The 14,019-nt window shown below is 59.1% G+C and overlaps 1 protein-coding gene across 1 annotated transcript in view; it reads left to right on the forward strand.

Annotated features, from left to right (window-relative positions):
* The window catches only part of SPTBN5 (spectrin beta, non-erythrocytic 5), a 46,160-nt gene extending 32,899 nt beyond the window's left edge, over positions 1 to 13,261 (forward strand). Inside the window, exons 42-67 of the mRNA XM_053889167.1 lie at positions 86 to 207; positions 471 to 633; positions 852 to 1,040; positions 1,314 to 1,391; positions 2,021 to 2,193; positions 3,210 to 3,300; positions 3,432 to 3,578; positions 4,200 to 4,337; positions 4,419 to 4,675; positions 4,859 to 5,045; positions 5,301 to 5,510; positions 5,995 to 6,191; positions 6,295 to 6,499; positions 6,792 to 6,986; positions 8,081 to 8,236; positions 8,477 to 8,694; positions 8,859 to 9,048; positions 9,269 to 9,445; positions 9,613 to 9,717; positions 10,053 to 10,283; positions 10,461 to 10,529; positions 11,028 to 11,266; positions 11,445 to 11,533; positions 12,354 to 12,404; positions 12,632 to 12,725; positions 12,963 to 13,261. Of these exons, the coding sequence (XP_053745142.1) occupies positions 86 to 207; positions 471 to 633; positions 852 to 1,040; positions 1,314 to 1,391; positions 2,021 to 2,193; positions 3,210 to 3,300; positions 3,432 to 3,578; positions 4,200 to 4,337; positions 4,419 to 4,675; positions 4,859 to 5,045; positions 5,301 to 5,510; positions 5,995 to 6,191; positions 6,295 to 6,499; positions 6,792 to 6,986; positions 8,081 to 8,236; positions 8,477 to 8,694; positions 8,859 to 9,048; positions 9,269 to 9,445; positions 9,613 to 9,717; positions 10,053 to 10,283; positions 10,461 to 10,529; positions 11,028 to 11,266; positions 11,445 to 11,533; positions 12,354 to 12,404; positions 12,632 to 12,725; positions 12,963 to 13,215 (4,224 nt within the window). The 3' untranslated portion in view covers positions 13,216 to 13,261. The remainder of the gene's footprint in view (positions 1 to 85; positions 208 to 470; positions 634 to 851; positions 1,041 to 1,313; positions 1,392 to 2,020; positions 2,194 to 3,209; positions 3,301 to 3,431; positions 3,579 to 4,199; positions 4,338 to 4,418; positions 4,676 to 4,858; positions 5,046 to 5,300; positions 5,511 to 5,994; positions 6,192 to 6,294; positions 6,500 to 6,791; positions 6,987 to 8,080; positions 8,237 to 8,476; positions 8,695 to 8,858; positions 9,049 to 9,268; positions 9,446 to 9,612; positions 9,718 to 10,052; positions 10,284 to 10,460; positions 10,530 to 11,027; positions 11,267 to 11,444; positions 11,534 to 12,353; positions 12,405 to 12,631; positions 12,726 to 12,962) is intronic.
* The last annotated feature ends 758 nt before the right edge of the window (positions 13,262 to 14,019 follow it).

Raw genomic sequence — 14,019 nt, forward strand, 5'->3', positions numbered from 1 at the left:
TTGGCTGGGGCCCTCCTGCAGCCGGGGCTCCCCTGAGTGCAACCTGCCTCCCTGCCCCAGCCCCTGAGTCTGACTTCCCCCATAGTCCCTAGATTGTGAGGTGGGCCGCCTCTGCCAGAGAAGCCCTGGGGCAGCCCATAGCCTCAGCCACAAGCAGAGGGAGATGATGGACAGTTGGTGGCAGCTCCGGAGTGGGGCCCAGAAGCGGTACAAACCCCCAGGCCTCTTTGTCTCACTGCCCTCACAGACTCAGCCCCTGCAACATCTCAGTCTCTACTCTCCCCGACCCTGGTTTCCCCTGAGCGCCTTCCTCCATCCATTTCGTATAACCGCTGGTATTGTCACTCTATTCGTTCCCAGCCTGTGGGCCCTTCTCTGGCTAAGGGGATTCAGGGATGGAAAGCACATGTGGGTGTGGGGGGGAGAGGGGCTCCAAGGCCCCAGGACTAGCAGATGAACCCTGTGGGCAGGAAGGAGTCACTGGATGCCTTGCACCAAGCCCAGAAACTGCAAGCCGTGCTACGGCACTTGCTGGTCTGGGCCCGGAGGCTGCGGGCTGAGATGGATGCCCAAAGCACCCCCCGCAGCCCTGCAGAGGCCCGGCGCATGATAGCGGGGCACTGGGAGCTCAAGGTGAGGGTCAGGATCCTGGGACCTCGCCTCCTCCCCGCCCTTTCCCATGTACTCATCCCAACTTTCCCTTGGGTTCTTTCTCCCTCACCTGCCTCTGCCTTTCTCCTCTTCCATCCCACCCAGTCTGCTGTCTTCCCGCCTCTCCCCTCCCCACTGGGCCTCCTCCCTCCCACTCATGGAGCCTCAGCCTCCTGGATCTGAACCTAGTCTTGTTACAGGCCGAGCTGGACTCCCAGAGAGACAGCATCAGCCTGGCCCGAAGCACTGGGCAGCGACTGCTTGCAGATGGACACCCATCCACCCCCGACATCCTCCAGGCCCTGGCTGGTTTAGACCAGGAGCTGAACACCCTGGAGAGGGCCTGGCAGGGGCACCAGCACCAGCTGCAGCAGGCCTTGGAGCTCCGGGTAGGCAGCCTCCATCCTGCCCCCACCCCTGGGCTGGGTGCTACCCCCATTGTCCCTGGTCAAAGCCAAACCCAAAAAGGCTGCCATACCGGGGCCTTTTCCCACCACCTAGCAGCCACCACTCAGCTTGCACAGGCAGCTCTTGCCTGCCGTGGACTCATTCTGTTGAACCAGGTTCCTGGTCCCTGGTCTGTCTCCTCTGGGCACAAACAGGTCCACCTGCAGTGATTGGACCCTCTGCTCACTTCCTTTTGCCTTTTCCTTTCTTGACAGCTGGTTCTGAGTTCTATGGAACAGGTGGAAAGTTGGCTCTGCAGCCGGGAGGACTGCCCAGCTAGTGAGGGTCTGGGGGTAGGTGCCGGCAGGAGTGAGGGGGCTTTACAAAAGCAGCGTTAGGGGTCACGTCAACCAGTGCTGTCTAAGCTCCTCAGGCCAAGGAGGGGGTCACTGAAAAGTCTGTTCCCCATGCATGTTTGCAGTTCTTGTGTGCCTGGAGCTAGGCCCCACGGGGATGTCATGGGAGCTTAGAGGGTGAGCCTCTGGCCTTAGACCCATTCTTGCCTCCTTCCCCCACTTCTCACCTCTGCCCTCCTCACTTCCTTGTACCGAGGTTTGCTCTTCCAACCTCTGTCCCAATCCCTGTGGCAGGCGAACCTGACTCAGGGGAGACCTCGGAAAACCTGGGGGCTAGCTTGTCCTGCGCTGACCCAATCTTACCGGGAGTGCGGAGGAGGGAGCATTCCTGTTACATGAAAAAGCTCCACCTGCCTGGCAAATTGTGACAGCGGCCCTCATCCCTAGTACCTTCCCTGGCTGAGAATCCCTGTCCTAAAGCCACATCCGGCCTTGGGGAGTTGGAGGGGTGTGTTGGGGCAGAGTGCTCACTGTGTGGGTGAGTGTTTGGTGTAGGTGGGAAAGCAGAGAGCTTGGGATGGGAGGCACAGCCCTGTGGACAGAATCCACTTCCCTGTTCCCGCCAGGACCCTTCGGCCAATGTGGAGACCCTCCTGTGGAAGCACAAGGTGCTTGAGCGGGGTCTGGAGGCACAGGCTGAAAAGATCAGTGCCCTGGAGGCGGCAGCCCACAGCCTGCAGCGGGGTGGGCACCCAGAGGCGCAGAGGGCCCTGGGCCAGTGCCAGGCCCTGCTCCTGAGGTACCTCTGGCTCCGGGCTGTGGGTGGGATAAGCCCCCAGCACTCCTGCCCAGCACAGCATGTGGTCACCCAGGGGAGATAAAAGGGAGTTTTACAAAGAAGGGTGAACTGGGAAACCAGAGAATTGCCAAATGAAATGGCAGGACCAGAGCACAGTGGTTAGGCGTTGGCCCTGCAGGGCCGGGTACTCCCAAGCTCCTGTGTGTTGCCCACTCATGGTGGGGCTGGGGCAGATTCCTCACTGAGTCCCGGGTCTACAAGGAGGGGGTAACAGTACCTGCCTCTGAGGATTGTGGTGAGGACTGAGAAGGCACCCCTGATACCTGAGCACGGCACCTGCCACTCAGGCAGGTTGGCAGATTTCTGGTGTTCATTTAAATGAAGCTGGGCGGCGGGCAGGGCGTCTGGTGGCTCAGTCGGTTAAGCGTCCGACTTCGGCTCCGGTCATGATCTCACAGTTGGTGAGTTTGAGCCCCATGTCAGACTGTGTGCTGACAGCTCAGAGCCTGGAGCCTGCTTCAGATTCGGTGTCATCCTCTCTGTCCCTCCCCAACTCACACTCTGTCTCTGTGTGTCTCTCTCTTTCTCTCTCTCAAAAAAAAAAAAAAAAAAAATCGAAGCTGGCACAGTTTGAGACACAGGCTCTGCCTTTTTTTCCTCATAAAAGCCCATCTGGTTCCTCTACCTCATCCAGCTTCTCAGACTTTTGGATCAAGAAAGATTGGCCCAAAGCCAATGATCTCATTTTAACTTAATTCTTTAAAACCCTGTCTTCAAATGCAGTCAGTTTGTGAGGTACCGGGAATTGGGACTTGAACATAAGAATGTGGGAGAGGCGGTTCAGCCCCTAACAGACACTAGTGAAGACGGAAGTAGAATGACTCTCCATTTCAAAGGAGACCCCGGCCTCAGGGTGTATTGATACATAAGAAGGGCTGTCACAGGCTGGAAAGGCACGCACACACCCCAGCCCCAATGAGGGGACCTGAGGACCCATGAGACCCTCCTCCTGGCAGGAAAGAGGCACTCACAGAGCGAGCCGCGAGCCGTCGCCGCCAGCTGGAGGAGCTCGGGCAGCTGCAGACATTCCTGCAGGACTCCTTGGAGGTTGGCCTGGGGTTGGCGTGTGGGTCGTGGTTGTGGGGGGGAAGGAGCTGCCCCGGGGAGAGGGCAAGCCCAGAGGGTTGGGCCAAGGGGAGAGCCTGAGGCAGCTGAGCCTGGTCCTCTTATGTGTCCAGGTGGCCACGTGGCTGAGGGAGAAGGACTCGGTGGCCCTGGACGAGGGCTGGAGGAACCCAGCTCTGCTGCAGACACAGCTGTGGAAGCAGAAGAGTCTCCAGGCCGAGCTAGACACAAGTGTCCACCACCAACAAAGGCTGCAGGTGGTGAGGCCCTGGGGGTCATGGGACGGTCTTGCAGGCCAGAGCACGGGGCGACCCCACAGAGCCCCGGCAGTGGCTCTGAACCATAGTAATGGATGGCCGACCTTCACTGAGTGCATTCTGTATACAACCACCATGCTAAGCACCAAAATGTAGCGAGAAGCAGAAGCTTTCCTGGGGCACCCTCTCCAAAAATAGTGCCTTTTCAAGATTTTTAAAGATGACGTTTTGATGGGATAGTTTTTAAAGCTCTCTGGGAAAGACATCAGGGGATAGAGAAAGGCACAGCTAGCAGTCCTGTGGGTAAACGAGTCAAAGTGTAGCACCTTTTCCATTTACCGTCTCCCACCTAGAGAGAGCAGGTCCTGACCCCAGGCTGGCTCCCTGTCGTGTTAAGTGTCCTGTTAAGAATTTTTAATATTTTAAACAAAATATTTAAACAGAACAACCAGTGTCATCCCCATCATATGGATAAGGAACATGAGCTCAGAGAGGTTACAGAACTTGCCCAAGATCGCACAGCTAGCGCGCAGACCGTAGCCCTGAGTCTGGCGGTGGAAGCCAGCACAAGTCCCGGGGCACCGGCAGTGCTGGGTCCATGAGGTGTGCCCTGTGTTGCTATAGGAGGGGCAGAGGCTGCTGCAGGAGGGCCACCCAGCCTCAGAGACCATCCGGGAACGGCTCCAGGAGCTGGGAGAGCTCTGGGACAGGCTGCAGGCCAACAGCCGGAGGAAGGCGGCCATGCTTCAGGAAGCTTGCGAGGTGGGCCCTGTGAACCATGGTGTACGTGGGGGGGGGGCGCTAGGCCTCTCCCTCTTGTGCCCACCTCGCACTCTGCCCCAGGCCCTGCGTCTCCGGCGGAGTGTGGAAGGACTAGAGAGCTGGCTGGAGCCTGTGGAGGTCACGCTGAGAGCCCCCATCCTAGGCTGGGACCAGCCCGGGTTGGACGAGCTCTTGGGGACTCAGGGCGGGCTGGAGGCGGCAGTAGACAGGCAGGCCGGGCAGGTGCAGCTGCTGCTGGGCCAGGCTCAGGTCTTGACGCGGGAAGGCCACTGCCTCGCCCCAGATCTGGAAGACCGGGCCCAGAAGCTGCTGCGGAGGTAGGTCCGGGCACATGTATCCTCCTCCCCCCCCTTCCTCCCTGCCCTCCAGCTGCTCTCCTCCAGGCTTCCCCCCAACCCCACACTGAAGGGCATGGAGTGGGTGAGCTCTGGGCCACAGTCTGATGCTGACACTGATGACCGTGGCCCCTACCTGCCCTGGCCCCGCCTCCACTGCTGCAGGTTTGAGAGCCTTCAGGAGCCCCTGCGGGAGCGCAGAGAGGCCCTGGAGGCTCGGAGCCGCCTCTCGCAGTTCTTCAGGGATGCTGACGGAGAGATGGCATGGGTGCAGGAGAGGCTGCCTCTGGCCGCCACCCAGGACTGCGGGCAGAGCCTGAGCGCCGTGCGGCACCTGCAAGAGAAGCACCAGGTGTGGGAACCATCCCCCCCCAGAGCAGGGAGGGGCTGCCCTCAGATTGAGCACATGACTCAGCCAGCCAGTGGTGCTTGGAGCTCTGTGCCTCTGGTGGGGCTTTGGGGGTACCCTAGGTTCTTTGTTGGCCATATGGTCAGGGAACAATTTGGGGGCGAGTCTGTGGGAGACTGTGAGGCTTCTAGCACAACTCTGGGGCCCCCTGAGGAGCGTCCAGTAGCATCGTGGTCATGTTTTCCTCCGCCTCCACAGAACCTGGAGAGTGAGATCAGCAGCCACGAGGCCCTGACTCAGGCCGTGGTGGACGCAGGACACAAGCTAGTGCGGGCTGGGCACTCGGCCTGTGATGTGGCTGTCCGGGTACAGCAGCTGGAGAATGCCATGGGCTCCCTGCGGGCACAGGTGATGCAGAGGCGGCTGCTGCTACAGCAGGCTCAGGAGGCCCAGCAGTTCCTGACGGAGGTGAGGGGCTGATGTGAGATGCAAAAGGGCAGGGCCTGGGCATGAGGACACCCGGAGTGTACACAGGCCTGGAAGGTAACCCCCACGTGGGGCTCCAGGCTCTCTGTGCATCTTCACTTACCTGCACTAAGTGGTCCCCTGCCCCCAAGCTGTCGATGCTGCATGTTATCTGGAACATAGGCCCCTCCCTGGGTTTGGTTTTAGTGCATGTGCCATTTCTTCTAAACCAATGACTCTCAGCCATTGCTCTGTATCAGAGTGACCTGGAATCTGTAAGAAATGCCGGTTGATACTCAGGTTCCATTCCAGATCAAACCAGAAATCTTTAGGGTTGAGAGCCAGGCACAGAGAGTGTAAAAGCTCTCAGGTAATTCCAGGGTGCAGCCAGGGTGAGAACCCCTGCTCTGAATGTCGAGACCATGAGCTTCAAGCTGGGAGCCCTGGAGGCCAGCACCCAGGGAACACCTCCTCTGTGCCACACCAGCTCCAGGAGGCAGAATCCTGGCTGGAAGAGCAGGGCCGTGTCCTGGACATCAAGGATGTGGGCCAGAGTGCCGAGGCCACGCGCACCTTTCTGCGGCAGCTGGAGGCCACCACAAGGGACCTAGAGGGGTTCAGCGTGCGAATTGAGAGGCTACAGCAGACAGCAGCTCTCCTTGAGAGCAGACAGAACCCAGAAAGGTGGGTGGGAGCCGGGCCCACCTAGGGCGGTGCAGGGAGGGTGCTCCCTACAGAGGGACGTGAGGGAAGAAGGGCTCCAGCTGGGTTGTCCTTGTTGCCACAGCCCCAGGGTGCTGGCCCGGATGCGGGCGGCGAGGGAGGCCCATTCGGGGCTGCTGCAGAGGGCAGAAGGCAGGCGGCAGGGTCTGCAGGAGCAGCTACAGCTCCACCAGCTGGAACGGGAGGCCCTGCTCCTCGACGCCTGGCTGGTCAGCAAGGTGGCCACTGCTGAGTCCCAGGACCACGGGCAAGACCTGGAGGCTGCCAAGGCGAGTCACTCATGAGCAAACCTGGGAAGAGTGGATTGAGCCTGCTGAGCAAGGGCAAAGAAAGTGTGCACTTGGGTGAGAGGAAGGCGAAAGGGTAAGCTGAGGGGAAGTAGGGAGTCTCCGGGCTCTGGGAGGATCCCTATAGAACTAGAGCCAGAGCCCAGGGACTTGAGCCACTGCCTCAGTCAGTACTGATGAGGGACCTGGCAGGTACCGCCAAGCCCTTCATGAGGTTCAAGTGCTCCTGGACACCACCTCCAGAGTGACCCTCCCTGGCACTGTATTCTCACAGGTGCAGGAAGAGAAGTTTGATGCTTTCAGAAAGGAAGTTCAGAGCCTGGGCCAGGCCAAGGTGCAGGCCCTGAGGGAGCTGGCAGGCTCCCTGGAGCGGACAGCACGCAGGCACAAGCCCCAGATTCAAGCCCAGAGGAGTCGCATCGAGGCGACTTGGGAGAGGCTGGACAGGGCAATGAAAGCCCGCACACAGGTGAGTGCACCGAGTGCACAGATATTCCTGTCCCTTTTGCCTGAGCCAGGGACAAGCAGGCCCGCCCAGGGGTGTGTGTGTGTGTGTGTGTGTGTGTGTGTGTGTGTGTGTGTGTGTGTAGAGGGAGGTAGTTGCCTCTAACTCCCAACACTAAGCAGACGGGAAGTCTCAAAATCTTGCACCTCCACAGCACCCCAGCCCTCTCCACCAGTTTGGTTTCCTGCTGGTGCAGTTCACACCTCCAGGGAGAAACAGAACGCGGGTGTGGCCGGCTTCAGATCCCCTCAAAGCCTCCCTAAACACAGGCTTCAGGCTTTAAGATACATCCCACGTTGATCTCTCCTTAACCACTGGCACTTAGCTGGCTCCTTTGGCACGCTCCCTCGCTCTCCTAACCTACGTGCCCCGTGTGATGGCTTCACTGTTGTTTCCACAACCAGGGTCAGCCACAGCTGCTTCTGTGAAAGCAGCCTGCCCCCCGAGCCCCCGACAGCCTCGGCAGCCTCCTGAGCTGACCCTCTCCTCCTAGCCAGCCACTCCCTGAAAACCAAACTCCTCCCTCCTCCCCCGTGGACGGACCCGTTCCCCCACCTGCTTCAGAGGCTCCATTTCTGCCTTTCTGGTGATTTGTACACCGAAGACCCTCTTGTCACAGAATGCCCCCTGAGGCCCTGCCACGTCATCAGTAATATCATACATTCATTGAGCACTTGCCACATTGAGGACGTTTTCTGTACCTGGTGGTCATGAGTGAATCACCAAGCCCACGGTCCTTGTTAGTTAGTTATGTATTTATTTACTTACTTATTTTGAGAGAGAGCCAGTGTGAGCAGGAGAGGAGCAGAGAGCAAGGGAGAGATGGTGTCCCAAGCAGGCTCTGCAATGTCAGCACGGAGCCCAACATGGGCTCAAACCCTTGAACCATGAGATCATGACCTGAGCCGAAACCAAGAGTTGGACACTGAACCAACTGAACGACCCCGGCACCCTGATCCTTCTTATTTAAAAGGATGTGGCCCACAAGGCCATGTCTCCAGCAAGAAAAGGTCCTAGGAATGAGCTCAACTCACAGCAGGCCCTCTTTCCTCTCCCAGAGCCTGGCTACAGCCTGTGAAGTTCTTGGCTTTGAGCAGGAAGTGGCCCAGCTCCAGGGCTGGATGCAGGAGAAGGTCGCCCTGATGGCGAGAGACATCTGTGGCCACAATCTGTCATCGGTGCAGACCTTACAGCAACAGCACAGGTGCCTGGAGGTGAGGGCCCGTGCCCGTTGTCTGCCCCTCAGAGCCCCTCCCTGCAAGCGGTGGGTAAGGAGCCCTCAGAGGGGAGAAGGGAAGGCCCTCCCAGCCGGGAGGTGCTTGCCCATGTGGTGGAACAGAATGGAGTTGGCCTGGGAGAGTCCAGGAAGCAGATCAGGACTCCTCAGAGAGGACCAAATGAAGAGCATGTATCAGGCTGCCAGGGTGAGGCCTGATCATGCGTTCTGGTGGCAGAGGGAGCTGGCAGCTATGGAGAAGGAGGTCGCCCGGATGCGGATGGAGGCCTGCAGACTGGGCCAGCTACACCCTGTGGCTCGGGTGGGCCTGTCTGAGCAGTTGGCCAAGATGGAAGATGCCTGGGCCACCCTGGACGTGAAGGCCCAGGAGCAGGGTCAGCAGCTGGAGCAGGCCGCCCGGGGCCATGCCTTCCTCGGCCGCTGTAGGGAACTGCTGTAAGCGGCACCCTGCCCTGCTGTTGGCTCAGCTCTGCCCTGCAGGGTGGGGGTCACCCCAGCTCTTCAGGGAGCTGGACTCCCCTGTCCCGTGCCCAGCTCCTGCCCTGCTTCCTGAGGCTTCCCTCCCAGCCCTGACAGCAGCTTTGTCTCCCTACCCCCAGAGCATGGGCTCAGGAGAAGCAGGTTCTGGCTTCATCACAGGAGCTGGCTGGGGACCTGGTGGGGGCCGAGCAGCTCTTGGTGCAGCAGGAAGAGCTGGGGCAAGAAATCAAGGAATATTGCCTTCGGGCCCAGGACGTACGGCAGGAAGGACAGCAGCTGGTGGACAGTGGGCACTTCATGTCCCCCGAGGTATGAGCACAAAGGTGGGCCAGAGGTTGAGCTGGGGAGGGAGTCCAACCACCCAAGGAACCCCTAGCAGGAATGGAAACCCTCAGGAAGAGAAGGCAGGCAAAGGAGGCAGAGACGGGGAGGGTCTGGGCCTTTCCTGGACCTGTGTGCTGGGCACCAGCCCCGCCGTGCCTCAGGGCTTCTGCTCCAGCGTCTGGCCCACAGCGCCGCTTCCCACCAGGTGACAGGGTGTCTGCAGGAGCTGGAAGGGCAGCTGCAAGCACTGGCGGAGGCCTGCGCCCTACGCCAGGAGCGCTGCAAGGAGAGCTGGGGCCTGCAGAAGCTGCGGCAGGAGCTGGACCAGGCCGAGGCCTGGCTGGCCTCCCGGGAGGGCCTGCTGCTGGACCCCAACTGCGGGGTGAGCCAAGGCCCCACCATTGACCGGCTACGCGATGGCAGCTGTGGCCAAGGGCAGGTCCTAGTCCTCCTCTGCTCCCTGAACAGCCACGCCAGGCTGTGGACGGGGAGGGTGCGGCTCTTGGTGCCCCTTGGAGCCGGGCCTCACCCTGACCTACTTCTCCCCAGCACTCGGTGGCCGATGTGGAGCTGCTGCTCCATGGACACCATGACTTAGAAAAGTCACTGGCAGCCCAGCAAGAGAAGTTTGCCCAACTGCAGAGGGAGACAGGGGTGAGTGGAGGCTGGGGTGAGAGTACACTGGGATCTAGGGACCTGAGGGCTGGGGGTGGGAGCATCCTGGCCTCAGCCTGAGAGTCGGGACCTCCCCAATGAACGGAGCCCACATATCTGACCCCCCAGGAAAACCTGTTCTTTGCCTAGCCAGCTGCAGGGTCCTGTCACCTCCGTGTCCTGGTAGGTTAGAGCCCCACCATGGACCAGGATGACAGGGAAGTCCCCTGAGCTGACGCAGGAAGAGAAGCCTAATGAGGAGATAGGGACTCTCCAGGTGGGAGGGATCTGGGGCCGCAGAGGCTGATCTGGCTCACCTTACTCCCCTTTCCAAGGTGGAACAGAAGCTGCTGCAGCAGGGGACAGGGCTGAAACCCGGGAGTGCTGGCCACCAGTTTACCTCCCTCCAGCATAGGCCTCTTGGAAGCTGGGGGCCAGTACAGTTGGCTGAGACAAGGGACCTGCAGCCAGGTGTCCCCATTGGGTCACACACACCCTTGGCCACCACTCTCTTCCTGGAACGTGCAGCCAGGCAGCAGGAGCCCAGTGGGGCTGGGGCTGTAGGGGTAAGGCCCACACCCCACAGCCAGCGCTGAGGCCCTGGGTGCTGGGGACACTGGGCAGAGGAACCGAGATTCCCCAGGAATGAAGTGGTCAAAAAGGGGTAGATTCCTAGCCCACCTTCCAGAGGGGTCCTGTCCTCTGTTGCTGGATGTTTCCTGGGCCCCTTCTTGCACTTTCAGGATGCAAAGGGTGCCCCCACCATGGAAGGATTTTTGGAGCTCAAGCAGCAATGGCCTGCAGAGAGGCAGGTCAGTACCAGGAGATTCCTTCTCCAGGCAGCTCTCCTCCACAGAACCACTTGGGCTTCAAGGGGCCATCAAGGCCTGGCACCCTGGCCCCACACCCCTGAGTCTTAAGACCGTTTCATTCTTTTTCCTTTATATATTTTATTGAGCAATTTGTACACCCAATGTGGGGCTTGAACTCACAACCCCAAGATCAAGAGTCACATGCTGTACCCACTGAGCCAGCCAGATGCCCCAAGATAGTTTCATTCTTAAGACACCTCATAGCTTCTGCCCCCCCCCCCCCCCCCCCCCGCCCAGGTGGGGAGCGAGTCCCTCTTCCTCCTCTTCCTGGTTTCCCTACATGTCATTCCCTGGCTCCCTCTTCCCCATGGACACCTTGGACCAGTCCAGGACTTTGCTTGGGAGCCTCTGGAGATACACAGGCTTTGATAAGGCCAGGCTGCAGCCTCCCCTCCATGCTCAGCTGATGTCACCTCACCCACCCCCTTCTCTCCACAGCCCAGCTCAAGCCCCTGGGATTGCTGCTGTGGGACCCTGGGGGGCAGTTCCCTGAGCCTCTTCTGGGATAAGAAGACTGCAGCAGAAGTACTGGGCAGTGGAATACAGGCGAGGCAGAAGACAGAGAGGCCCATGGAGAAGAGTGGACATGGCCATTGTGACCCCTCTCGCCTCTCTTCTCAGAACATGGCCCCCGTGGACACCCTTGATCTCACAGGAGCCCAGTGTGAGAGGCTGAGGTACTGGAGTGGCAGGAAATATGCTTTCTCCATAAGGTGAGGGCCACAAGGAGAGACAGACAATGGCCCCAAGACATCCTGACCCAGCAGGCACAGCCTCACAAGAGCAGCCAAGAGGCTCGAGGTAGGGGGTCCCCCCCATGGGAGGCAGAGTTTTGACCCATGGCTCTCTGCCCAGCAGGCTGAGCAGTGGGGTGGAGATCCCGTATGCAGCACCATCAGAACAGCATGCCTGGAGCTGGCATCGAGCCCTGAGTGGCACGGCAGGTAGGCACCAGGGCAAGCCTGGGGTGGGACTTGGGGCACAGATTCCCTGGACCCCAGGCTGTGGTTTCCTACATCCTCTCAGGCTATAGAGGTACCATCCTCTCTACAGCCTGAGAGGTAAGTGGGACCTTGAGAAAAGATACTAGGAATTTAAGGCCCAGAAAGGGTAAACAACTTGCCCAAGATCACACAGCTAATTTGTAGTAGAAGTAGGGCCATGTTTGACCTGTTGGCTGCCTCCTGGTCCTATCCCACCCCCTTTGTGGAGTGTGCCTCTCTGACACCCAAGTGTTCCTAGGCTTGTTGTGCGACCCTGGGACCTTCTCGAACCTTTGAGTCCTCAAATTGCTCTGAATGTTCTGCCCTTGGGGTATCTATGGACAACGGCCAAACCCACTTCTATCACAAGGGATGCCTGGAAAGCACCCCTGCACCGGGAATCTCTTGGTCCATGTGGTTTGACAGGCTCCACCTGGACAGTGTATTCCGGTCATGTCACTGCCCAGGTGGGAGTCCCTTCCTGTTCCTCCCAGTCTCTCTGGGTTCTTGGCTCCATTCCTCAGTCTCTGGCCCCCTAGGATCTCTCTGAGCCTGTCCTTCCAGAATCCCAAAGGGATCTTGGATCTCCTCCAGGCTGAGCCTTTCTTAGCCCACCTGCGCTCAGCCTTCTAGGAGATGGGGTGCACTGGGGGGCCTTGCACCAACCCTCCTGGTGTGTACAGAGCCTCCTGCAGCAGTTGTAGCTTAGTCTGTGTGGGCTGCTTTTCACAAAAATACCAGACTGAGCAGGTTACAGACAAGAACCGTTTATTTCTCACAGTTCTGGAAGCTGGGAAGTCCAACAGCAAGGCACCAGCCGACTGCATGTCTGGTAAGAGTCGTCTTGTGGGTGTCCTAGTTCTTGCTGTGTCCTCACTTGGTTGAAGGGGCAAGGTTACTCTTTGGTCAGGCCTCCACCTTCATGACCTACTCACCTCCCAATACCATCACCTGGGGGTTAGGATTTCAACAGAGATGCAAACATGCAGGAAAGTGTGCTGTCTGCAGAGGGCCTAGCATCTGGGCCAGGCTCACCATTGTTCTCTCTGTGCTCTGCAGCCCACTGTCTGAGCCTGGAGCACCGAGCCAGACCTCTGGGCTTCACTGTTGAGCACACTGCTGAGAGGGCGCCCAAGACAGCCGCCTCGCTCAGGTAGGACAGCTGGGTATACGGGCAGATGTGAATCCTGAGCCCTGTCACTGGCACAGATGCTGCCCTCTCAAGCCCAAGAGCCAGAGACTCAGACCTGCACTGCTAGGGTGAGGGGTAACGCCCATATTTGAGACCCTCAGCAATAGAAAACCCTAGCACCAGCCTCATTTGGTGTAAACCTCTGCTCACTCAGTAATGGCAACAGAGTCCAGGCCCTGAGGCTCCTCTTCCCCACAGCTTCCAAGGCTGGCCCCTGACCACCTCAGTGAGGGAGCCGCATGTAAGTGCCGACGGTCAGCTGCAGCCCATGGAGTTGCTGCAGGCTGCTGGCCTTGCCCAGGAACCTGCCCAAGTCTTCCACTGCCTTTCCTGCCCAGGCCAAGCCCAAGGTACAGGCCCCTCAGGGGTCCCTTTGCACATGCTAGAAAGCCTGCCTGGCTCTGTCCTCCGGGGCTCCCACCTCTCTCACCCCTTGGTCTCCTCTTCCTAAGACAGAAGCCATGTTGCAGGACAGCCGTACCCTGCTCTCTGCCTGCCCTTCCCTGCTCCAGTGCGAAAGGAAAGCCTTACTGTCCTAGAGTGGGCCAGAAGCCAGGTGGTCATGCCCGTGCACAGAGACAGACCCCACCCTGTTGGGCTTGAGGGGCACTCACAGCACAGCGGAGGGCAGCCGCGGGTATAGTCTCTGGCAGTTCTGCAAGCCTGTCCCGCAGGGCCCTCGGGCTCCACTTTAGGCTTTGGAGCACATGTTGCTGAATGAATAGGCTTCATCCTGGATGGTGGCTTCTAAGGCTACCAGGGCAATCATCTCTTCTGCTGTGACTCTAGCCCCATGCTCAGGACAGGGCCCGAGAATCACTGGGTGAGAGCAGACACAGGGAGCTCGGCCACAAGACCCAGTCCTCTCCCATATGCCCCATACCCCACTGTCACTCCTGCAGCTGCCTGTCAGCTTCCAGGATCCACGTCAACATTAGTTCCAAGGGAGGCCAGAGCCCTTGCATACCAATGCTCGACAAAGATTCTTGGGAGGCTAGGCCTTAATTTCACTCTGCTTCTTTGTTCTCCCAACAGGTCTGGGCCCTGAAGCAAACCCTGAGATGGCACCAAACCTCGAGGCTACAAACAAGGACAGCCTCTAGGGGAACAGAATGAGACTCTGCTGCCAGGCCCCTCAGGACCAAATTCTGGAATAGACAGTTCCTTGTTAAGAGGCAGCCTTTACCAAGGTCACAACTTGCTGAGGTTATGCCATTAGGACTTGCCTCTGGCTCTTCAGATCCTGGGGGTGGCC

The sequence above is a fragment of the Panthera pardus genome, unplaced genomic scaffold, assembly GCF_024362965.1.
Source record: "Panthera pardus isolate Hobbes unplaced genomic scaffold, ASM2436296v1 HiC_scaffold_24, whole genome shotgun sequence".
Lineage (NCBI taxonomy): Eukaryota > Metazoa > Chordata > Mammalia > Carnivora > Felidae > Panthera > Panthera pardus.